Source organism: Xyrauchen texanus, chromosome 34 (assembly GCF_025860055.1).
Source record: "Xyrauchen texanus isolate HMW12.3.18 chromosome 34, RBS_HiC_50CHRs, whole genome shotgun sequence".
Lineage (NCBI taxonomy): Eukaryota > Metazoa > Chordata > Actinopteri > Cypriniformes > Catostomidae > Xyrauchen > Xyrauchen texanus.
The window spans coordinates 28,108,374-28,134,744 of NC_068309.1; the positions used below are offsets into that span (position 1 = coordinate 28,108,374).

A 26,371-nucleotide genomic window follows, 5' to 3' on the forward strand; every position below is an offset into this window, starting at 1 on the left:
AGAAATAATGGGATTATCGTATTACATGTAAATAAAAATATGGATCTTCTTCAGTGTATGATGCTCCAAAATGCTGCAAGCATTGACAATGCTGTCTAGATAGGCCATTTCCTAGGTTTTGAGAAGCTGCCTTTTTCTCAAAACCTGAGGTTCCTATTCTAGACATGGTTTAACAAGTTTAGAACCTGGCATGAAGTTTTAATAAAAATTTGGCATGCAGCCCCCCTCCCCCAATATTACTTACTGATACTACAGCAGTAGAACCCAATTATGTTATTATGCTAAGCAAGTGTTGGTCTCTATTATGAACACCAGTGTCTATTAAAAGCTAAATTCAGTTGAACAAGAACAATTAAATTCAACCAACATTCAGTGAACATTGTTTTTTTATTGTCAGGGTGCACACTTACATCAAAGCAAAATGAAAAAACTAATCCACAAAAAGGTCATTCTTTATACAATTTATAATTTCTTCAAGCAGCAGATCATAATAAATAATGTTTATGTTCACCAAAGACTCTTAACCAAAGTGCGGGTCACAAAGAAATCACAAGGCAACTGTAAGCAGACAAATAATCTAGTAAAATGGCATACGTTGCAGCATAAAAATAAAAAAAAATACATAAAGCAAACAATGATGGGAACTTAATACGTTGATCAAATCTGATTTTCATAACCTAATTCCAAACTCTCCTGTTGTGAAGTAAAAATAAAATAAAAAAAATCAATTGAAAACTAACTGCACATTTTCATAATCTAATTTATCATATTTAGTTATTCAAAAGAACAGTTCTAGATGCTTAACATATCAAGCATGGGTAAAATATTATGCCATGTCAGTTGTCAAGCTGACCGTTGTTTTCCTCAATATACAACATTGTGCAGTCTGAACATTCATCATACAGTACGTTACATTTTAAAACCTTTATAGTCTTTTTAAAATGACATCTAACACACTCAAAGTAGGCCTACCTATAGTGAACAGTATATTCATTCAGAAATATGAAATGTGTAAATAAAATATCTTCTGAATTAAATAAAAATTTAATTTAATATCTGCTAAGCAAAATAAATAGCAAATAATGAAAATAAGAACGTAATAGCAGAGACTGTGAGGTTCTCGAGCTTGATCCAAGAGCAGGCTAAAAGTACATTAAAGAAAAAATACTGGCACATGGATTAATGTGGTTCTTGGTCTTTCTTACACATGGAAATAAGCATTTTCACAAGTTACTCAGAGGAACATAACATGCACCATGCTTTAGTCACCAATCCAGCAGAAGCCAAAGTTTGAGAAAAAACTGAAAGCAGGTATACCAAACAGGACGCCTTGATCTCAACCTCTTAGTCATATGAACAAGTTTGCCTATATAACCTAAAGGGATAGTTCACCCCAAATGACAATTCATCATTTACTTTCATGTTGTTTCAAACCCTTATGACTTTTTTTTTCTTCTTCAATGGAACATAAAAGGAGATGTTGGACAGAAGGGCTTGTCAACAGGGCTGAGAATTTTTTTTTTTACTTTAATATTACCAAAACTGGAGTCGCATGGCGCCATGCAAGTTTAGGAAGTGTGAATGGCAAATCTGCGCACTTTGCTGGTTTTTAATACTTTTTATGTGATAAACCGGTGAGATTATATACACCCTGAACCATAACTGTTCTTTGAAGACTATATGTAAAATAAGGTCTCAGGCTCTGGAGACATTAAAAGACACTTACATGCTCAAGCTGATACCCCTGTCAGGGCCGCAGACTAGGGACTCTGTTTGGACGGTGCGGCAGGAGAGATTCGCCATCAACTGTCGAGCATCTCGGCAATGCTGGCGAAGGTCATAGCTGACTAGGAGGATCTGGCTGTATTACGTCGATCGATCACTGCCATGGAGAAGAAATTCTCTGAGGTGGTTACAAGAGTGTCGGACATTAAGAAACAGATCGATTATCTGGAGTCATTGGAGGGGGAATTAGCTGCTAACCCGCTAGCGACCAAGATAGACTTGGAGCGTGTTTTGGAAAAGTTAGAAGACTTAGAGAATCGTAGCCGGCGAAACAACGTCCGAATTGTTGGAATTCCTGAGAACGAAGAATGCCAAGATATGGTGAAATTCCAAGACAAGCTCTTCCAGAGTCTGCTCGACATAACAGGCCATGAGATGGAAATCGATTGAGCTCACAGGGTTATGGCTCGGAGATCCGCTGAGGAAGACAGGCCCCGATCAATTCTGGCCAAATTTCTGAAATCATCTGATAAAGATCTTGTGTTACGTGAGGCAAGGAGTAAAGGAAGGCTTTCTTGGAAGAACCACTTTCTTGTTTCTTGTTCCCAGGCTTTGTGAATTCAACGAGAGATACATGATCGATTCAAGGAGTGCAAGAAACTCTTACATCAAGGGAAGGTTGCTTTTAAACTGATGACCCCGGCTAAATTGAGAATAGATACCAAGGATGGCCACAAAATATTTACATGCCACAGCAAGCAATGTCCTTCATAAAGTCAATGGAATGAGTAGGTCATTGTTTGATACTTTCTATGCAGCCGAGTGGACCTGACTCAATGAACATTCACTTGATCGTTCGAGGAACTAAGCACCTTCTTTGCTTTGTTCTGGAGTATGTTTTGTGCAGTAACACTCCAAAAAAAAAAAAGAAAAACACTAATTCAGGAGATGAATGTGCAGATTCATTTGTGGATGAATCTGCACATTCTTTGTTCTTACGCCTCCTATTAGTTGGAGTTTGTTCTGTGGAATATTTCTTGCAAAACGTTTGAGTGAATAGGGCATTCTTTTTGCACTCATGTAACACCCGAGTAAGTCTGACTCACAGAACATTCACTTGATTCTCCAAGGAAATTGGGTGCCTTTTTTGGTTCTTTTTGTGCTGGTTCCGCCTTGTGGCTGGAGTTTGTTTAACGGATTAAACAGTTTAACAGATTAAAGATAAATTAGGAAGTGTCATTATTGCTTTATCAGAAATTCAGGGGTAAAGGTTGATTTTGGCCAATATTTACACACCTAAAGATGATGATCTATGCTCAGTATCTCCTTTGGCTTATTCCAAATACTACAAATTGCACACGTTGTCTTCAATAACAAAGCCGCTGGCACCCCACATTATATAATATTGGGAGGAGACTTTATTCTATTGATGGACTCAGTCCTTGATCATAATGAAGTGTGTAAGATCCCTAGAGCAACATTGACGCATCACATGCTGTGTAAAAATCTTTGTCTTACAGATATTAGGAAACTTTTGAACCCATCTGGTTTTTTCATCAGTACATAAAATTTATTCTAGAATAGATTTATTTAAATATATCCAAGTCCCTCATTGCATCGGTTGTGAATTGCTCAATTGGAAACATCTTAAGTCTCAGCTCACACCCTGGTGAGTTTAGAGGTGTTTCCACATATGGAAAAAATGAAATCATATCAACACAAGCCCGGATTAGTCTGATTCTTAAAAAGGACAAAGATCCAAGTGAGTGTAAGAGTTCCCATCCAATTTCCCTGATCCAGCTAGATGTAAAAAATATTGTCAAAAATTCTGGCTAACCGATTAAGTTATCACATCTCTTATACATACAGAGCAGGTGGGTTTATTCTGGGCTGCAGCTCTTCTGATAACATTAGGCGTTTCATCAATATTATGTTGTCAGTGACAAATGATCAGACTACGGTCATGGCCATCTCACTTGACGCTGAAAAGGCATTTGATATGGTAGAATTGGATTATATTTTTAAGATTTTGGAAATATACGGGTTTGGGTATAGTTACTTTATAGACACTCTGTAGCAGAGGTACAAACAAATGTATTAATTTCAGATTATTTTACTCTGGATAGGGGTACCTGGCAGGGTTGCACTTAGCAGGAAGGAGTGATTTTCCAGGGGTGATGGTGGGAGGTGTGGCTCATAAGCTTCTGCTTCACGCGGATTATATTTTATTATTCGTCTTTGACCCTTCTAGATCTATGCCTTGCCGTAACAGAATTATTAATTCCTTTTCTAAGTTCTCGGGATACAGAGTTAATTGGTCTAAATCCGAAGCTTTGGCTCTGACAGCGTGCTGCCCGATAACGGATTTTCACCCGGGTACCTTTCAGTGGCCCAAACAGGGAAATATGCATTTGGATATTTTATTCCCAGTAAATGTGTGTGATTTAGTTAGTTAATTTTGACCCTTTAATAAAAGGTTTGAGCGATGTGGGATTAGTTACATTTATCGATGATTGGGAAGGTTAATATTATTAAAATGAACTACCTGCTACAGTCACTCCCTATAGTTTAGTTTTATTATGCGTTCGGTCGCAGACATTTGGCTCATTGGTCGCTTTCACCTGAGAGAGCCCCTTCCTGGTTTTGTATTGAAAAGGAAGTTCTTGCCCCTACTTCGCCATTGCAAAGCCTATCAAACTAACTGGAGAAGTTAAATTACACCCAGTTATCTCGCATTTACACTCGGTATGGACAAAAGTGTCCAGAGTGTTTAATTCGGACATTTAAATGTTATCCCAAGCTTATGGCTGAACCGCAAATTATGTATTAATAAGTACCCTTTCTGCTGGTCAGAGTGGATTGTGAGGGAGGTTAATACACTTGGTAACTTGTATGAGAGCGGAGTGTTGAAATCCTTTGAAAATCTGGTTCAACATTTTGGGATTCCCAGATCTCAGTTCTTTAGGTATTTATAGCTGCGCCACTTGCTCTGTACTAGTTTTGGGAGTAGCACACACACCCCTAAAGCAGCAGATACTCTGGGAGTGGTGATTACGGCTTTTGGAAAAGGTCATGAGGCAGTGTATTACTCCCTGCTAATTCAGAGTCTGGGGGACGGAGCTTCAACTTCTCTCAAGGGATTAGAGGAAAGATTTATACTTGGTATTGGAGAGAAAGGCTAGGATTCTAAAAAAGTTTGCATCTAGAGAAGCAAGTGTGTGCCTTATACACTTCAAGATTTTACATAGATTATTTTGGATCCCCTCAAGATTGTATTGGCTTGGTCTAAAAGACACTAATGTCTAATCAGAGGATGGAGACATAACCCATGTCTTTTGGGGGGTGTTAAGATCCAGGAGTTTGTGTTGAAGGTTCAGTCTTGTGTGTGATGTATTGGGCACTCTGGTTTCATTTTGCCCCAGATTCTGTATTCTGGCTGATGGGGCAGTCATCTATGCTGAGAATAGACACAAAGATTTGGGTACTAAGATTATTTTAAGGGGTTGGAGGTCAGCTGGAGTGGTGCTCTGAGATGGGGAGGTTGGCGGCCTTTGAAGTAGGGTCATTTAGAAGACTAGGGAAATTAAATTAGTTTATGGAGAAATTAGGTGGTTATCTGACGTTGCTGGATGTGTGATTGTTTTTGTGTGTGTCTATAATTAGGCCGGAGACCTACAAATGGGGACAGGATCTCCAAAAGAGGGTGGAGTTACTCTAAAAGGGGTGTGATTACTCTAAATGGGAGTTGCACTTCCACTCACAGTTAAGGAAAGGGAAAGAGTTCGGTTAGGGGCTCCCTATATCTTTAATGGCGGTTTGGAGCTCCCACACCTTTTTTGGAGCTCTGCCTGCAGCTATAACCTTCTCAGATTGTTTTAATCAACATCATCTCCAAAGTCTGCAAGAGGGCCTATTGAATCTTAACTCTCAAAACTCACTTAAACTCCTTTCAACTTGAAACAGCGGTGGTGGCGTAGTGGGCTAAAGCACATAACTGTTAATCAGAAGGTCGCTGGTTCGATCCCTACAGCCACCACCATTGTGTCCTTGAGCAAGGCACTTAAGTCCAGGTTGCTCCAGGGGGATTGTCCCTGTAATAAGGGCTCTGTAAGTCAAATGCATAAATGTAAATGAAACAGTGTTTTTAAAATGCATTGCTTATGCTGCAAGACACAACAGACAAAGACCTCCACCTAAGGGGGTAAATCACACTGAACATTTTTGTGTCACCATTTTTCAGTGGTTTGTGTAAACATGCGCTAGACTGAAGTTTTTCACTGTTGCTTTGCATCTTGCTGATTTTTCAGTGCCTTTCGGAGGAATGCTGCATTTTTTAGATGCCGTGTCAAGTTAAAAAGAGCTTAAACCTTTAAAAACATGCTTCGAGACATCTCCGTTGCTTTTTTAGCGCAAGAACGTGAACAGTACCTAGGTTATCATCAATGCTAGGCACACATTCAGAATTTGAAAGCATAATTTTAGCATTTGCTAAAAACTAACAAAAATCTTTTGCGTGCCATGGAAGAAAATCATATGGACAACGAAAGGGTAATTATTAAGTAAATGACAGAATTGAAATTTTTGGGTGAACCATTTCTTTATGCAAAACGCAAGACTTAATGCTTGCTTAGAAGTGTCCAGTTTGATTTATTAATGAACATGTTACAAGTAATGAACAAGGGCGCATCAGGAGGCATAAACAGATCGGGCGAAGGCATACATATTAAAGCAAGTGATAAGGCTTGAAATATTGATGTCAAACAGTAATGAATATATAACAGTACTTACCCAATTATAATAATGTATTACTTTTGAAAACTCCGCAACAACAATGTAGTTCTGGTTCAATACATGTACACTTTGGCAATAAGGCAAGCACCCAAAATGCATCCCACCCTTTTTGCACAAAGTCTGATTTAAACCAAAAAAACTGTGTATTCTAATATTTTATTCTATCGTTCAGTAGCAATATTTACACACTTTGGCGCCTGCCAAAAAATTTGACATTTTACATGTGTTTCACAGAACACAACCACTCACACAAGCACACTCTACATACAAAACACACATGCAAATGGCAAAAAAGATATCACCGAAAGAAAAAGAAAAAATAAACAGTACATATCTTGTGCAATATCATAGAGGTCTTCGAAACTTTAAATACGGGAACACTTTTTGTGTACATTGTGTTCAAAGATTCAATATTCATGGTTTGAAACACAGAGAGCCAATCACGTCTGCACTGTATGCATAATCTAAAAAGGCATTCCTGCTACTGAAGCCATAACTAATTTATACCCTTGTAATTTAAAGGCTAATTTAAAGTGTGTTGACCTCAAATATTTCTATGGGTTCTTATATGAAGCAGCTTCTGCTTCCTTTCACAAACATTGTTCAGTTAAACACTAAACTACTGCTCCTTCTACATTCCCATCCTGTGGACCAGTCTTCAGTAACATTCAGTATATCCTATGCACAAAAAGATGCCAAACTCCCAAGCCAGAGCTAAGAAACAATGCCTGGTGTATTCCAGTTTAACAAATAGCCCTTTCCATCAAATGTACACCTGTGTGGCTACAAGCTGGGCAAGCATACATTACTGTAACTACACTGGGCTTCTGAGCATTAGCGCTGACAGATGAGATAGCTGCCAGGAGTTCAAGGAATAAAAAGGTGCAAAAAGGAGTGTCTTAAAATGTCAAATATGTACAAATACAAATGAGAACTAAAATAAAACAAGCTCTTAAATAAACATACAGGTGAGTGATGGAGATGGGGCGGTGAAAGCTTAACAGAAGCCTTGCATATACGCGCAGACAGTCCAGCGAAGAGTCACAGATTCACTCGACTACAATGGAAGCTTCTTCAGCTGCTCAAATGTGATGAAGAACTGAAATTTAAGTTAAGAATAACAGGCAAACTGTATTTGGGTTATATATAATTTTTCCACACATACCTGGGATGCTGTTAAAACAGTTTTCAACAGTTTTTTTGTATACTGGGAACTTGTTAGATCCTTTTTCCTTCACCATTTTTCCCAAATTTACCATTTCAATTATTTTACTTAAAATTGTAGTTTTGTAACAACATTTCTATGTATATGAATTTATTTTTGTCAACAAAATCATTTTAAACATTTAAAGTTTGGTAACTTCTGTCGAATGAAAGATTAACATTCATGACATTCTGTATTATTTAAAAAACAATTACTGGTATAAATAAAAACATCTCGTTTTATAATGACTGCAATGTGCCTTGCAGTAATGTGCCAAACTTCCTGTGGCAATGTGCTGACCTCTAGTGATTGGACTATGCAAACACCAAAAAAATAGGGTACCATTTTTAAATAAAATGTTAACAAACAGATATTTTGTTGCTTAAGGATACAATGATGTTCCAGGGCCCCAAACGCAGCCAGTTGGGCCAGAAGCCTTTATAAAGAGCAAAGAAGCCCTCATTTCTCCAGGTCTGCATGAGTCCGTCCAGGGTACCTTTGTACAGAGGGTTACCAGCAAACACACGCTGGTTCATCATACGTGTCCGCACAACGTCCACTGGGTTGGAGGCCAGAGCCCCTGCCAGACCACAAGTGAAACTGGAACTGAATAGAGAGGAAACAATATGGGTCAGGTTCATTATGAGGTCAATGTTACAACGTATTTTTACATTTTGTCCCCTCCATCGGTGAGTGAGTTTACATACACGATCTTACACTGATTATCCTTAATAAGCCAACAATGTGTAAGGTCATGTAAATTCCTTTAATGTCTTTCCTTTATCGAGATAATGTCATAAATGGTTTAAGCATAAACTGATTTGCCCATTACACTGATTTTAAATTGCATGTAAACACCTTTACCACCATTGTTACTAGGAATGGGTATTTACAGTAATTTTGTAGTTGAGTACTCCAACACATAAGAAATTAGTAATCAATTACTTGAAATTTTGAATTTAAGTTAAACCTTCAACCTTTGAACCTGCTTTTCTTATTTAAAAGAATGAGCACTATGCATAAACGACAACATCTAGAGCTGAAGCTATATAATCGCTTCAAAAAATAACTATTTTCTTTTTGGGTGAACCATTCCTTTAACGTCATGCATCCACAACACCAACCAAAGAACTGAGTTGTAACAGCAAGATTTAGGTGAGAGAAGCGGTTTCATTGCTGCCCACAACTGGCAACAGCACATAAAATATTTGCTATATTCGATAATTGCTTTTACTAGACGAATATTTAAAGCTGAAGTACTTTCATGCACATTCCTAGTTGTTACTGGCTTATCCGATGTGTGCTCATCCCTCTACATTTGGACATCTAAAGCAGAGAATAACTTTCTATAAATTGTTTTCATATTGTCAGATATTTTTGAAGAAGCTGATTTTTAGTATTTATCATCATATCAGGGTGTAAGTAAACACACTCACAATGAGCAATGCACCATGACAATTTCAAAATCTACCAACAGCCATGCACATGGATAATGCACATGTTTTAAATATTTTTTAATTTGATTAAATATTGTGTAAAAGTATTGCGTATATCTCATATGCAGCCATTTAATGGTATTCTGCAGTATATCGCCATCTACTACAATGCCTTTTAGAAATAAGTATCGTATTATGAAAAATACACTTCAGCCAACCACTGGTTGGGTTTATAATTACATTGTGTTCATATAAAATTTGGTCCCAGTTTCAAAGTACTGGTCTGGAGAAGCTCACATGAAATGTGTGAAAATAGTGTCTCCCATCAGGCCTGAAAGGATCAGGTGCTTTTTGGTGATGTCATAGACCGGTAGCTCCACACCCACCACGATGGCTGCTCTTTGTGCTGTGGGAATGACACCCTGAAATAAAAATATTGGTTGATCGTAAAGCTCATAAATGTTGACTCCGCTTCAAGTTTTGTTAAGAAGTTGAAATGCAAAAGGAGTAATTCTGACCACACTAAACACTAATATCTCATCACAGTTGTGGAAGACGAGTCAAGCACTCACCCTCCACAGGCCTCGTGTGCCCTCTGTCTGGTAAATGTTGATGAAGTTAGACATCATACTGCCTTGTAACAGACTGCCTTGAGCTTGCATTCTGATCTGAGAACAAAACCAAAGTAAATAACAGACCATCAGATAAAAACAAAAAGTTAGAAAAGACAATGTCAAATCTGTTTGACTTTATGGGACATAGTAGGCCTTTTGATGGATAAAATAACACTGTGGGTTCAGGGGTGTGCCCTGAGAGAGAATTTTTTATAAAAATGTCAAAGTCTGAATTTACCATTTATATATTTTCCTTAAAGTGAGAATTTACTAAAACAATTTACATAACAGTGAAGCATTAAAATACCGTTTGCTTAATTTAAGTATAAATATGCATTTCCTTGCCATCCAATTAATTTTCACAAAAAATCTGTTTCTTTCATTTAAAAAAAAAAGACTCATAAAATGCTGATTAATGAAGCTAAATTTAGATAGAACAAACCTGACTTACCTGAACCGCCTGAATCACATATTGACCAATAAAGATGGTTTTCTTCAGTTTAAGTGAAAAATGGCAGCATCTGTAGTGGGGTCTCTATTGGTTAGCTAACTGTGGCAATGTGGTCTAGTGGTATGATGCACCACACCCGTTTGCTGTGGTGATTGAAAGGTTGCTGGTTCAAGACCAGCTAGGGGCAACTTGGAAAATGTTTGAGTATTTGCAAAATATATTATGACCGGTCTGTTTCATTACACTAGATGCCATCTTGTATAATATTTAGTTTAAAAGTTTCACATCCTTCAAACTTTGTCTGATTTTTCCAAACAATGGCTCAAAATTATCTCCAGACCGAGCCGCAAAGAAATTACAGTAAATAATTGATATTTTTGCCTTCGTGCTGACGTAACCTTTAAAAGTTAACAAGGTCGATGTAACACTGGATGTGAGGCTGTATCTTGGCAAAGGTTTGTCCCATCAAAACAGTGTATGCTTTATCAGGACCCATGATCTGAGGGTACATGCAAAGTTTGGAGACAGCACCACCAATAGGTTAAAAGATGTAAAAAAAAAAACAAGTCCTGTAACTTTTGAACCGTATGTCATGGGGTGTCTATGGATTCAATGGGTCATGTGGATTTCAACGATACCAATTTGTCTCATGTCAGCAATACTGTCCCTCCGCCACATTGAATTAGAATAAAAAGTTACATATATATTAAAAGCATTGTCTAATTTAAAAGCAAAAGCTTATACATCTTAAACATGTCCTGAGGATAACTATAGTTCCTATAGAACATAGTTCAAAAGATTATCCACACTTGTGTGTTGACTCTAAACTTGCAGTGTCTCTTTGAGCATGTTAGCTGAGTGGTTCAGTGTGTTACTGTTCAGGACTGTAGTTCAAAGGTCCTGGGTTCAAATTCCACCTCGACAAATCATGCAGTTAAAATTTCTGTTGTAACGGAGATCTTTGCATTGTGCTTACTAAATGTTTGCTAATCTTTTCTCCAATCAAATTTGTATGTAACATGAATACGAAGATTATGGTGACTACACTGTGAATCTATGCTTGATATGTCCTTTTGGTGACTGTCAATGTTGTGCAGTGACCTGTTGAACAAATTTGTAGGTTCAAATCCATCCTGAGGCGATGAGTAATGTTGTGTGTGTTTGTGCTTTACATCATATGTGATATTTGGGTTGTGGTTAATGCTGTTCAATGCTTGCCATTTAGTAATTGCTGCTTGCAGCTATATTTCATTTTGCTTTTACTTACCTTTAGAACATCAGTAGGATTAGCCAAAGAGGATGACAAAACTCCAGAGACTACACCACAGAACACATTAATCACCATGGTCTCATCTGCAAAGAGCAATGATGACAGCAGCCTTTAGACTCACAATATTAAATTAAAGTTTCATTAAAGAGTCACAGAGACACAGGACAACATGCAAGAACAAAAGAGAAGCCACACAACAAAGAGCTGTTTAATTCTGAAGGATAATCTGTTAATCATCTTTCAACATCATTACATTTCACAACTACAATAGTAGCAAGTAATCATGCCAAGTTGAACTAATTAAAAAAAGCCCCATTTTCAAAAACATGCTCTTTCGGTTAAGACATGTTCCTTTACATTTTAGCACTAAAACATTCACATTTTACTATGACAATCTAGCCATAAACATTTAGAATTTTTAGAAAACACTAGATATAGCACCCTAGAGCATGGCACCAATATTACCTCAGAGGTAAATACAGTCAGTCAGTACGTTTACATGCATTTTAATAAAAGCAAAATTCTAAAAATGGCATGTAAACGCTTTTGTCCGACTGAAATCGTACTACAAGCCCAATTTTTGTGAAGTCTGACTAACATATCTAGATAATGCAACTGTAGCTCAGCTTTGTCCACGAACAAGTTAATCAAAAGATAAAAGATGTGAATTTAACAGTTCCTCAGCTGATGTCCTTCCTTCAAACAATCGATTAAGCACGGTCTCATGTATACTTGGACAGACAGATGAAAACTGTAGCTTAACAACGAAAAAACACAGCTGTAGCTCAGTAATAACAGCACATGTAAACATACTGAGTAAGGACAAAATTAGTATTAGATTCGGTTCAGATCTAGTGATAGTGCTGGGAGATGTTACAACACTGGTGAAAATTAGACGACAAAAAAAGAAAAAATGTGGAAACATTTTAGAACGATAATTACAGTAATGACTGAATCATTGATCAATGTGACCAAAAGTTAGTGTGGTCCAGCATGCACAGATTATTTTGGCAGGAGAACGGCACTGGTACCCCAACACCACCAGGCAAAGCAAAGCCTGTATCAAAATAAGTATTTGACACAGAGTAGCAACATCCTTAAAATAGTATGGAGAGTGAAATCAGAGAATGGCAAAAAAGAAGCTATCTGGATACTCTCTTAAACAGCTAAATATAATAAGCCCCTGTTGGCGTAGTTGTGACCTTTCTTTGAGAGGTCATGGCAGGGATTCAAGAAATACAGATGGTGTTTGCAGAGAACAGGAGATCCTGTACCCTGTCTGATAGAAATGTACCAGTTTTATATAAGGTAATGCTGGAGATGTACAGTCTCAAGGCAATGCTCTCTCAGCCTCTTTGGCATGTGCCGTTTAGACTGCATATTAGCGTATAATAGTCTTGTATTTGAAGAGCTGAGCTCAACCTGGAATGTGTCACAATGGAAGACCAGTTTTCCAAAAACCAACAGGTCTTTTAGTGAAGTCAACCAGTTTTTCCTTCAATAATTTTTTTTAGTTTTTATATTTATAGTGACTTTTCAAACATATAGTGCTTTCAATGTATGGTAGTTTACAAAAAAAAAAAAAAATCATAATTGAGCATCCTGCCAGAAGATTTGCATTGAAGTTGGCATGAGTAAAAATTGTCAAATTTATAAAAACTTGTCAATGACTCTGCATTCGGTTCCATTATGTACCGTTCCATTATTTACTCACCCCTGTGGTGTTATAAACCCATATGTCTTTCTTTTTCTTAACACAAAGGGAGAAATTGTACAAAAAAAAAAAATTATATTTTATATATATTAGGGTTGTGCCGATGGGATGGCTGACCAACATCACGATGTCGAGCCACCATCGTGATGCCACGCCCCCTTTTGCGAGTCTTGCTAGTGTGACTCACTAATCCAAGTCTCTTCTATAGTTAACCTAAAAACTTTGCAGGGATTGCTCTGTAAATTAAATTGAGAATATAACTAATGCATATATGCTATTTTAAATACTGTAGTATATGCCAGAGATGTGACGTGTTAGTCTGTGAAAATACCGTGCCAGGCAGGCTGCACAAATATTGATCTTGACATTGTTAGCTTCTTGTCTTTTTTTTACATGTCTTACACTGTACATTTAGATTAAAATATGTTATGTTGTAGGCTACAAGAAAATAGCCTTTATTAATTAATTATTAGTAGTTGTAGTGTCTCAGAAAATCTTGCTCATTGTCACATACTCTTGTATACACTGAAGCGGCAGTTTAAGATAAACCCAGACCAGCAAACGTCAAATCACTTTTGTCTGGTTAATACTTTTAAAGAAAAATTTCCTTGGCCATAAATCCATAATGTCAAATCAAATGAAAGAAACAAGGTGAATATGAATAACACACATTTATTAAAACACAGAACAACAAATAAAGAACAAGAAACGGGAACAACACTCAGACCGAAACTCGGCATTAACATTTCACTTATAATTAGCAGCACAATTAACTTCAGCACAGGCTACAAAATAAATTATGTTATTGAAATATTGTAAAGTGGTCATGTGAACTACACAAATGAACGTTTAAAAAATAATATGCAAAATCGAATAGCTCCGCAACGGATGGCGAAAAATGCGTAAAGAAGTCTAATATCTTTCACCATAGACCATGTTTCAATTTCGATGTTTCTGGCCAGAAATAGCAACATATTCACTTTATCTGGTTTTAATAAGCTGCGGATTGGAGTAACTACACTACCCGCTGTGCTGAAGACCCGCTCTGATGGAGTACTGGTAGCACATATGCACAGATATTTCCGTGCTAATCTTGCCATGAACGGAAACCTTTTGTCGTTCGTTTTCCACCAAGTCAGCGGGTCCTCTTCCCCATCAATAGCCATTTCCTGCAGGTACATGGTCATTTCTGCCTCGACCTTTTGCTCATCAGTGAGTAAAATAACGAAATTATCGTTTTTAAGTGGAAAATAGTATTTATGTAAAGAGATATATTAAAATAAAAAGTGCATAACTCTTCTTAAGTGAAAGCTAAAAAAAAAAAAAAAAAAAATGCTTCACGTGTCGTGCAACCTACTGATACAGCGCCGAGTCATTAGTTGGGTTAGTAAAATAACGAAATTATATTAAAACGCCCCCCCCACCGACGATATCATCGTCCATCGCAATGTTTTACTGTCAACATCGTCAACTGCCAATTTAGGGGACATCGCCCAACCCTAATATATATATATATATATATATATATATACACATATATACACACACACACACACACACACACAGCGATGTCATACAATGGCAGTTTATGGTGACCTCCTCTTCAAGGTTCAAAAGAACACAAAAGTATAATTCAGAAGTCTAATATATTATTCCATTAGACTCGTGATTGTTCTGAAAGCAAACAATAATGTTTGGTGTGAAACAAACACAAAAATGTATTACTTAGAAAAATAATTTGCTGACCGTTATTCTCCAGTGCGCAATCATGAGTCTGCATTCAACAGTAGTTACGTAGCAAAAAATCAACAGGACCACCAGCGATATTAACAACAGAAAACACAACATAGCTGCACACAAACGAGTGAACAGAACTTACAAACATGTCCAAAGATTTTGTAGTGGAAGAATAGGTGCATTTCAAACAGAGAGATGGGGGTGAAGTTAGCTAGTCACACAGTGTCCAACTCAGAAGCCAAATGCCACTTTTCTACGTTAATCAGAGCTTTTTGTCCTAAGCAAAAGCGAAGAGCAACGAGACATTGGTCTGTCGCTGTGCCCCATAAATATGAGCTACGAATGCGACGTGTGGTGCAAGCGTGAGGCGATCGTCTGTGTTCTGCGACTGCTTTCGGGTCCTTAAATAACCTATAATGGGCGACAACCTGTGGAGTTTCTGATAACCCCCTAGGGTAAGATGGTGCCCCCTAGGGAGATAACGCGCACTCTTATTCAAGTGAGAACAAGGCACATTTTGATGAAAACATTCTGAATACCCTTTGATGTTCACAATAGAGTCTGAAAATGCCTGTTTGTATCTTACCTCAGTTTCATTGAACTTGTTTACATTCAGCTGATCTGTTCACCGATTAATTTGTTAGATTTGGATAAAGTTTGATATACAGTAGATATACATAACTCTGGCTTTCAAGATACAGGAAAAATTCCAGACTTTAAATTAATAATTACATGTGTAGGACGTTTGCGTTGTAGGGACGTACATGCAGATTCCAGATATAAAATCGATTTGTACATTACATTCGATTTGTTTCACACCAAACCTTATCGTATGCTTTCATAGTTTGTTAGTTAGTGATTTTACACCAGTTTAAAAACAAGTAGTAATTTTTAAAAAGGTAGAGTAATTAAAACCTTTATACATTTTTTTACATTTTATTTAGATAAGAACTCTAAAAATGATTCAGGATGAACTTTGTTAAAAACCTCATCAAAAGCGTTTGCAGAGTAAATTAAATTCCTTAAAAATTAAACAAAACAGCACAATCCAATAAAATACACTTCAAAGATGGATTCTGACATGCGGAGCATAATGGTGGATCTTCATCTGATATTAACATCTTGTGCGAGTCTGAAATGTCCAATTCAGCAACAGGTGTAAATTATCTGACCCCAGCTATTACTAAAATTAAAGATATGTATTTTGCCCACTACAGAGTTAATTTCATGCAATTGGTTGTTAATGCATTGGTCCCATACTGTTTGCCATTTGTTGATGATTTAAGAGATACTGGTAGGTTTCAGAGCTGAGGGTGGTATGGAGCATTTTTTAAGATCTGTAGAAAGTTCTTGTTCTTGTTCATTTCCTCAGATTCCACAATGGCCAGGTACCAAGCAAAACTTAAAATTCTGTGCCTCCAGAGCTGACAATTTGGTTAAAATCTTCCATTGGTTCCATCTTAATGCGATTCAGTGCTAGAATAATAGCACTGGCCTCTCGTATGCTTTCATAATCTTAAGTTTCATGGAATAATTTATTAGACTTCTGAATTCTATTTTTTTTCCCCCCCACAATTTCTCCCTTTGGTTTAAGGAAAAAGTCATATGGGTCATAACACAGGCAGATTTAACAGAATTTATATTTTTGTGTTAACTAATTCTTTAATATACTGTGTTGGCTTCTTTCAGACTCAATGAAAGTTTGCATCTTTTTTAATAGCCGTGTATGAGTCCCTCAACTGTCCTAAATGTCAAAGCTGGATGTCAACTAGAGGTTGACAGTAGGGCTAGGTATTGATATAGATTTCTTGACTCGATTCTGATATACAAGCCCTCGATTCGATAAGACTCTGATCTCGATTTGATATCGATACATATGGGTAAAATTGTTACAATGTCCATTTTGATAAATAGAAAAGAACACAATTGCATTTTGTTTTTATGTAGTACTCTCCCAAAGAAGCTATTTCACATAACATCCTCACATATATTCCACACGACAAAAAGAAACTGAATAAGTTTACATTCCCTTAGTTTCTAATATGGTGTGTTGCTTTCTTGATGATCAATGACTGTTTGTGTAATAATTGTTCATGAATCCCTGATTTGTCCTGAGCAGTGAAGATGTCCACTTTTCTTAAGAAAAAATCCATCTACAGTAAAAGTATTTGGTTTCTCAGCATCTTCTGCACATTTGAGTTCTTCCCAACAGTGGCTATATATGAGGTCCAGATTTTGACAATTGAGGGACTAATCCACAACTATTACAAAAGGTGTAAACCATTACTGATGCTCAAGAAGGCAACACAAAAACCAAGGGGTGCAAACTTCAGAACAGTATGATTTGTGTAAATAAGACATTTTGTGTTGTAGCTTTTGAAGGGCAGTACTACATAAAACAATCTCTTATAGGCTATTTGTATACATTCTGAAAGGGGAGTGTAAACTTTAAAAACAAAAGGGTTATGCAAACTTCTGGTTCTTAAACGTATAGGCTATATAGTTTGTGAAAATTTATATTTGAATTTAGATTAATATAGTGTTGACCTGACAGTCAAGCAAATGTTAGTCAATGAGAAGAGTCTTGGTCGACCAAGTTTTGATTGGTCAGTTGGTCGCAGAAAAAAACTCCACATAGAAATGACGAACACCGATATTAGCACTGGTTGGATGCTTGGTGGTACCATGGGGTAATTTTCATTAAGCAGGGTTAGGGTTAAACCTACACAATTAATACACTTTGATTTCAAACTCGGAACTTTATTTTAACTAAAAATTAAAATGAAACCGAGAAAAAATGTGTGCAATTAAAATGTTTTAAACTCCTTCACGATAAGATCGGTTAATATTCATGCTTTAGTGATTCTGCATTGAAAATATAATCAATTTAAAAAAAGAAAAACTTAAATCAAAATACATTTCTATATTCAAATTCCACTCCAAATGAAACAAAAAAAAAAACTATTAAAATAATGGAGAGATATACATGTATAAATAAAAATAAATAACCATCTTTCCATTTTCTATCAGGCAAGTATCTGTCTAAACATGCAGATGGAAAATTACTTACACAAATTAAAACATAAAAACAATGATTGTAAAAATTATAATTATAATGATGATAATAATGACTGAAATATAAATCATGGTTTGAGGTGAATGTGTTTGTATTATTTGATGTTTTATTCACAGATGTAGAGGCTGCAGAGTTGGTCACAATTAACTGCTCTGTAAAAATAAAGTGAACTGAACTCAAAGCAACTAATAATAATAATAATTTAATACATGGGAAAACACATATCGTCTTGATGTGGTCAAAGGCATCAGCTATTGGCGATCACTCTGACCATCATCGATCCCAGAGGTCGTCGTCTGTTTGCTCAACCCGAATTTGCATTTCTCTCTAAAAATGAACAAAATGTTCAGACAGTGTTGCCACAGACAAAAGCTCTATTCAGACGAGACTAAAATGGGTAATTAGTGTTTCTCAAGCCCTATTCAGATGGCAATTATTTTACATGGGGACATGAGGTAATTCCAGCATTTACAGGGAGTAATACAACCTCCCGTGAGAGAATTCCCAGCCAAATTACCTACTGTTTTTTGACAAACACCAAGGTAATGTGTTAATTTAATTACCGTCCAAATCCAGTTTATAATCCAAAAGCCATTTTGGAAATCCTTTTTAACCACTGTTACGTGCCGTACGTTTGCGCTGCTTGTGGTAACAGCTCTGGTGGTAATGAACAGCTGTGAAATTTGGAGGATTGTGTATCAAATCTTTGAAATAATTCACAATAATAAAATTGCGTCACCGCTCCACCACAGTGAGTGGGTACTTTTAAGTAGAAGGGAAAGAAAAATGAGAGCCAAATCACATAAACTTTTGAAATAGTCCATTATTATGGCAGCAATTAATAACATTTTTATATTTCACAATTTAATGTAGAAACGTTTACTAAATACATTTATAAATAGGGCTTGCACGAGTACTCGCTCGAGTCATCCCAGAAAAGTTGCCGGGTTAATGTCCATCTTATTTAAAAGGTTTAATTTCCACCTCCACTTTGTAAACACTGCCAGATAATTCAAAATTATGTCCATCATTTTGATAGATAAAACACAAGAAAACCATTTTTACCATTACTCCTCAAATTTCATTTTAACTATCTTTACTGTCCTTGATTTATGCGGCTTCGATATCTTGAGTGTGTTTAGGAGAGTGCGCACAAGCAGCGCAACTGAGGTGATGCAGGTAATGAAACATTATTCAGCTGCCTGGATAAACAGTTTTGTCCCTACAGTTTCTTGATTCATTTAAATGCTCTTTGCAAGAATTTTGGCTTGTTCCATATGAGAAAATGTACACTGTAAATGTATGCAGCTCTTTGCAGCAATTCTCTCATGCTTTAAAAAAATTGAGTTTTCATTTTAGTATTATTCCAAACATATTTAAATGCAAATGCAGAGGACACAGTTTGTGGATTGATGAATTATCCACATATGCGCAACAGCAATCATGTGATCTACAAAAAGACTCACTCATCCCCCTGTGATTTATTTGTCATTAGAATGCAGAGCTATATCACAGAGGAACCATGAAAATGTCCTTTTACAGACATCACCCTGAGAAACAATTGCTGGCTGGGCGATAAAACGATAGCAATATTTATCACGATAAAAAAACTCCATGATATCGATGATAAGCTTTTAAGTAATTTTCGATATTTAGCCTGTGTTCTACATCTAGACATGCGTGTAGCTAAAAACACTAGCAGTATGACTTTCTTGTCATATGTTTCCACTGGCGCATGCTGAGCGAATGCGAGCGAGCACTTTCAATTCCTTCCAAAGCCGAGTGTCAAGCTCGCAAGGTGGATTGTAAAATTTACAGCAGCGTCGGGCAAGCGGTTCCCTAGAGTTGGGAGTGGCTTTGTGCAGATTTCTTCTGCTTCAGTGGAAACGCAGTCTCGGACTGTATAAAGTTGCCATTGCCCCCGCTACGCAGGCCACCACGTTCCGGATCCCAGATTGATACCATCTTGACTGCAAGACATCATGACTACGGTTACGCACTCTCACCGTCTCTAATGAGCAGCGCGACAAAACAACAGTGTCTGTTACATCATATCTGATCCTTCTGCGCTCTATTCTTGAATATGTTTCTCTAGCACTGAAACACACTTCACTGATGCCCTGTCCCGGGCCGCACTCGCTTACTCTTTTCCCCACATGTGCATAAACATAAGGTGCATGTTCCTATAGCGCCTTTAAATCATAACGTTTTTTTCTTTCTACATTTAGTTTTATTAATCAGAATGTTCCAAGCCTTTAATAATAAACAAATAGATTTCAGTTCTAATTTTGTGAAATTATTCAGATGTTAAAATGTCTGACAAGGATGAAAGACAAAACAATTACTAGTTTGTAGCCTAGTCTTTCTCACTTTAATAAAAATAGGAAAATTGTCCATTCAGACTTTTACATTTTCAAATGTTTCTCTGTGGAGATACCCCTGAACCCCCATATAGTATCATTCCTCAGTCACCAGGGCTTCTATGCCCCCATACTTGGATATCTGTATGTAAAGAAATATGAAAATAATTTTAATGTTATATATATATATATATATTCCTTCATTATGATTCAAAATGAACAGATCATCTTATAACATTCATATTCAACTGCACTCAACTGATAAACTCTATAAAATACAGTGTCACAGACACAGTGTCTGGGCCCCAATGCAGTTTGGTAAAGACTATTTAGGATTTTGTTCTCTTCTTTTTTTGGAAATTCACAAAAATGTGCAATGTGCAAATGTGATTGAATATCGTGATGAATATCACATGATATGAAAAAGAATATAGTGATATTTTTTGCCATATCGCCCAGCCCTGCCGTCCGAATAGGGCTTTAGACATACTTTGTGATTTTAATCCCGTCTGAATCTGACAAGTCTGTATTTTTCTCACACAACCTCTAAAAATTACAGAGCAAATTACCTACTGTTTTCAGCTAACTCAAAGGTCCTAATCCTGTCCGAATGCGAATGTCTGTGATTGCTGATACTGAATAATCACAATGCTTTCTCATGTATTTAGACCTAAATGAAATACCGTTAAGATCGCAACGAGCACCAATCTTCTGCCTGCTGCGTATATTTGGATGAAGAGTTTTTGCCATCCAAAAAGAAATAAGACAATACAATTAACAGGGACAGCCCAATCACAGAAACTGCTAAAACTGGCAATTGTAATATCAGCGTCTGGTAAGATACCTTAATTTCTCCACTCAATTACACAATGTTATAATTATAATTGTATTATTTCATTGGGTTTATTATAAGCAGCCACTTCTATAAACTCATGCAAATTTATAATGAATAAATTATAAATATATATAAAAATGTATAAATTTTTTAAATGTTAAAAAAATATATATATTAAACTGACCGGTTTTAAAAGATACGTTAATTTTATCACCTATGTGATAAAGGTTACAGAGGTTATTACAGAGGTTCAACATCCGACCTCTGTAATAAACGCATATTTAGTCCTATCCAAATCAGTACATGAAATCTCAGACGTCAGTTGATAATAACTAACTCAAACGTTGTTTAGAATACTAATGCTAAACTAAACTTTTAACTAGAAACAAGCCCAGAATACACTTATTTCAGGACTTTTATTTTGAAATTACAGAACGCTCTACATGAAGTATTTATCAAATTAAGGTTTTTATAGCTTTACACACATATAAATATAAAATATCTCATAAAATATAGATGAATATTGTCAATGATGAAAGATTTCAATTCAGCACATCCCCACAAGTTATCAGTGATTGTTTTTATTTCATCTATTGAGGCTGCTGTTATACTGTAGAACGTTCTAACAGAGGAACACAGAGAAATGAGAAAAATGAAAATATAAATATCTGCAACTACCGGTAAAACCAATATATGGGTTTAACTCTAAAGTCAACATCATATAGCCACTGTTGGAACAAACTTAAATGTGAAGAGGATGAAGGAAAAACAAAAAAAAAAATGTTCACTGCTCAGGACAAAGCAGGGTCTCCTGAACAACTATCACAAAAAGATTATGTAAACTTTTGAACAGTCCAGAGGCAATTAGAATAATAATGACGCCACCCAGTGGTTAGTCAGGAAATCTGGATACGTGAAAATATTTTGGTGTGAAGGTAGATGTAGTGCAATTGATGATTTATCAGAAGACACAAACATAAGATAAAACTGTTCCAGGCATTGCTCTGTGTCTATGTTTAATCAAATTATAGAAATGATGAATGGAGAAGAAAACAGTATGATGAAAGGTTTCATTCTCCAAACTCACCTTCAGGATGGCTAACAAACAGTTTCTTTAGTGTGTTGTATGTACCGATCTTGATTGTCCCATATGAAGCCTGACGAAGCAGTGCAGGGGAAATCCTGAGAAATGCAAGAAATAGAAAATTTCAAGGCCAGCACTTCATTTCCAGATTGAGGTAAGGGATCTTTAAACAGAATTTTTTTTAAATTACAGACTAAAACAATTCACAAAACCCTGGAAAAGATTAACAAGCAAATCTAGTAACATAGATTTCATATATTAAAAATAAATTTAGCTCCAAGTTAGTCAAGACCAGTTTTAATAAAAGAGTTACACCGCTGCAATCCCAATCTTAAGACTTCACACATCAGTCATTTATCATGCTCATTCTTATAAGCCTATGCAAGGAAAACTTGTTGAGAAGACAACCTAAAGAAAGAATAATGCAAAGCATGCATGCAAATTTTGTGCAAATCAGATCAGCATTTCTCAAGAATATTGATGTGTACAAAAAAAGGAACATTTGTTGAAAAGTGGGAAACAGAGACTTACAACTTATTGTAGAGAACAGAAAGGGTATTAAGAGAGACATTATTTAATTACAAATGGGTTGCATAGATCTCGTCTTTGGACACATTATTACATTACACAGAACAACTTTTACTCTCAAAAAGATATTGACGCTGAATACTTGACCACTATACTACACAATTGTTGATGAAGGAAATGTAAACATTTACCAGCCATTTGATATATATATATATATATATATATTTTGTTAAAGATACAGTACCGGATACAGCATGTTCAACAAATCAATGTATATACTTATAAATAGTAAAATTACAATAGTAGTACAATAATAATATTAATTGTAGATAAAGACTTGAATATTCATGAAAAATATACTGGTAACTGGTTGTGATTGACCCGACCCCCGTTCTCTATGTAAAAGCGCTTTTGAGTACAGAGTCAGAGAAGTGTCATTCATTCAAAATATGTAAATAAGTGTGTTTTTATCTTCAAAGCAAAGTAATATTTTGGTTTAAATGTTTAATTGTATAACATATCAACATGAAATTAGCCTGTTATGACTCCGGCTCTGAATATCTCACAGCCACGATCACACACAGGCGATGTCCAGGTAAGATCAAATCATGAGATTCATTCACCATTAGACTCATGTAATGTGTTCTTCGGCAAACAGCTTGAATTAAGTTTCAACCAAAGATGTCATATATATATCGATATTGAATCAAATCAAAACGTGTGAATCCGAATAAAACAAATCTGTACCATTACTAGGGATGTGCAAGAGTAGTGGAATATTCGTTCCGCAATAATTAGTCGAATAATAAAAATACAATTCGAATTTCGCAAATTTTGCTTTGCTGGCCATATATATATATATATATATATATATATATATATATATATATATATATATATATATATATATACTGAGATGCATGTTAAATCCTGAACACACAAACTAAAACTGTCAGTTATAACAGAATGCACTGGGTGGCGCTGTTGAGTGTGGACACAAGTTGATCACGTTTGTTGAGCAAACCGTTCGGTCCGTACGTTCAGATGGACACCAGACAAGCGGGTTAATGTGAGAATGTGGCGTACTGTGAGAGAGCTGGGTTCCTGTTTAAATGTTCTGGATAAGTGGTGTACACTTTACTCTCGTATATGTGCAGCTCGTCAGACAGCAGCGTCCCCGTAGCAACGTAATCCCTGCAACGCTTCTGTAAACAACAAACATGGCATCCGAGAAAGACTTCGCTAGCTGAAGTAATATTCCATAATTTAAACTGGTCTATAAATGAGTATAGTTTACAGAGCACATGGATATGACATAAGATACAATATAAACATGATAATTATTATATGCTGAGTGTAGGTTAACTGCGTCAGTCTACTTCATTAGCGGTTTCTTTTTCTTCGATTTGCATAAGCTTAAATGCATTTATTCTATACTTTGTTTTCACGTATTACATGTTTAACTATATCTAAAAAAAAATTAAAAAAACACGACATGAGAAGCTTGTTTTGATTATAATTAGTAGCATGTTTTTTTTTTTAATGGTGATGCAACCTTTGACTAAATAAATTGTCTCTCTCAATTCATTTAAATAAGAGAATATTCAAATATAAATTTTTTTATTAACTTAAATATTCGAATACCAAATTATTGATGGATGCCCATCCCTAACCAATACCCAACCCTGGGTAAACATTTTACTAACCATTGTTGGGCAACTAGAGCACCAATTTGTCCTCTAAGATTGATCAAATAAACCACAAACAATAACCTGTGTTTGCTAACTTTTAAGCATACGGCCACAAAGTTATTACAGCTTTATCCATTTCTTTGTATAAAAAAAGATGGAAACTATTAATAAAAAAAAATAAAAAATAATGGAGCCTACAAAAAGCATCAGGATTTATAGGGACCCCTAAAAAAGTATTTCTCCCCTTGCTGTCAATAATTTTATTTTTGGCTTGAAAGGCGTTTTCCTGAGTAATAAATGCAAAATCCTAATTAAAAATGCTGTAACCTGACTAAAATTATGATATTTAAGTACATTTAAAAAAAAATCAGAAATAAAGTTACTAGCCACTAGTTTCAAAAGATGATCATTTTAAAAACAAGCAGCTCACTGATACACAGATAAAGGCACTGAATTCAACTCAAGAGACTGCAGTCAAACCGTTCATGCCAAATCAGTGGGCCAGTTACACTTGACTCAGCTCCTCTACAGGCCCGTGCAGATCATGTGGATTTAATATCATCTATATATAGTTTAAGACCCCTGAACCACAGTATGGGTTGCAAATATGCTGTTAACAGGGAACACAACTCTGATATAAACAGCCCTCCAGCAAGCAAAACAAAACACTTTAGCACAAATGTTACCACCTTGAAACAATAATGCCCCACTGCAAATTAAGACTTTATTGTCAATCAGAATATGCAAATAATTTGCTCTCACCCGGAGTATAATGCCCGGATGCCTTCTTCCTGTCCGATCCTGAACAAAGCATGGAACATACCCCGATAGCGGACTTCCATACAGTGCGTCTGCCCTTGAACCTGCAGCCGTGTTTTAGTCAGATCAATGGGGAAGGTACCTGCAGGATTCAATCACGGATTACATTTCAAATCCTTTGTTTATGCTAGCATTTCAGAGATGTAACCAACTATTTACTTGCATATTTCCAGTCAAATATTATATTTAGTGTCCTGTTGTATGCCTTTTTTGTGCACTGTACACACAGTGCAATGAGGAATGTTGTTTTACCCTTTACGCCATAATTTGTAGTTAATTTATAATCAACCTTACCTCCAGCATGGCAAATATTGTGAAAGTGATTCTAAACACACACTATGGTAGAAGTTGTACAAATCTATATAATAGTATTTCCAAACAGCAACTTAGGCAAATCGTCACTAATCGCTCCCACCAGCTTTATTTGATTCTGAATCGCTTACACAGTAATGCAATATTCTATGCGTGCATCCGATGCCGATATTTTGATATAGCAAATATTTATATGAATTCTGTCATTTTTATTAGAGATATTAGCATCTGTGACAAGAAAGACCTACATTCAAATGATCTAATAAGTGATTTTGTGATATGAATGGTGATGATGCAAAAACAGCAGGTGCACAGACTCACCGAATTCTGCGACAATTGAGGCCATTCCCCCGTAGATAAACGGCTTCCAGTTCAGGTTTGCCATTTCTGTTGCGGCCCCCTCGGCTTGATGGAGTCCTACTAAAAACAGCAAAAACCCAAAATAGGAGTAAACGAGCTGTTTTAACCTCACATTGTACAACATAGCGCTACCCGTCCGTAATACAGCCAGCCTTCGCAGATGCATAGACAAATGTGCACCGGAATAACACGGACCCGCATTAAAGATTCATCGCAAGCGCCATAGGAAATTTGCGGGAATCCTATTGGTTGAAAACTGCGTCAATCATTTCGAAAGCTATACTGGTTGGTTAGAATGATCTACAATTCCACCCACTTCCGTCGGTAAGGAGCTTGAGTGACAGCAACGGCTCGCCTATTTTCA

General features: G+C 36.3%; 1 protein-coding gene across 1 annotated transcript; it reads right to left on the minus strand.

Annotated features, from left to right (window-relative positions):
- Window positions 1-374: 374 nt before the first annotated feature.
- LOC127627308 (kidney mitochondrial carrier protein 1-like) lies at window positions 375-26,160 on the minus strand. The gene is made up of 8 exons (XM_052103652.1): window positions 25,969-26,160; window positions 25,279-25,417; window positions 22,301-22,395; window positions 11,489-11,574; window positions 9,729-9,824; window positions 9,454-9,578; window positions 8,113-8,326; window positions 375-7,615 (listed from the first exon to the last, which is right to left on the minus strand). Exons 1-8 carry the CDS (start codon window positions 26,129-26,131, stop codon window positions 7,574-7,576), a joined length of 960 nt encoding a protein of 319 aa, XP_051959612.1. The 5' UTR covers window positions 26,132-26,160; the 3' UTR covers window positions 375-7,573.
- Between the last annotated feature and the right edge of the window lie 211 nt (window positions 26,161-26,371).

Coding starts and splice junctions, on each gene's coding strand:
- LOC127627308 (XM_052103652.1), bottom strand. CDS start 26,131: ATGTTGTACAATGTGAGGTTAAAACAGCTCGTTTACTCCTATTTTGGG. Junction 22,396..25,278: donor ATCCGGGCATTATACTCCGG/GTGAGAGCAAAT, acceptor TGCATTTCTCAG/GATTTCCCCTGCACTGCTTC. Junction 9,825..11,488: donor ATCCTACTGATGTTCTAAAG/GTAAGTAAAAGC, acceptor TTTTGTTCTCAG/ATCAGAATGCAAGCTCAAGG.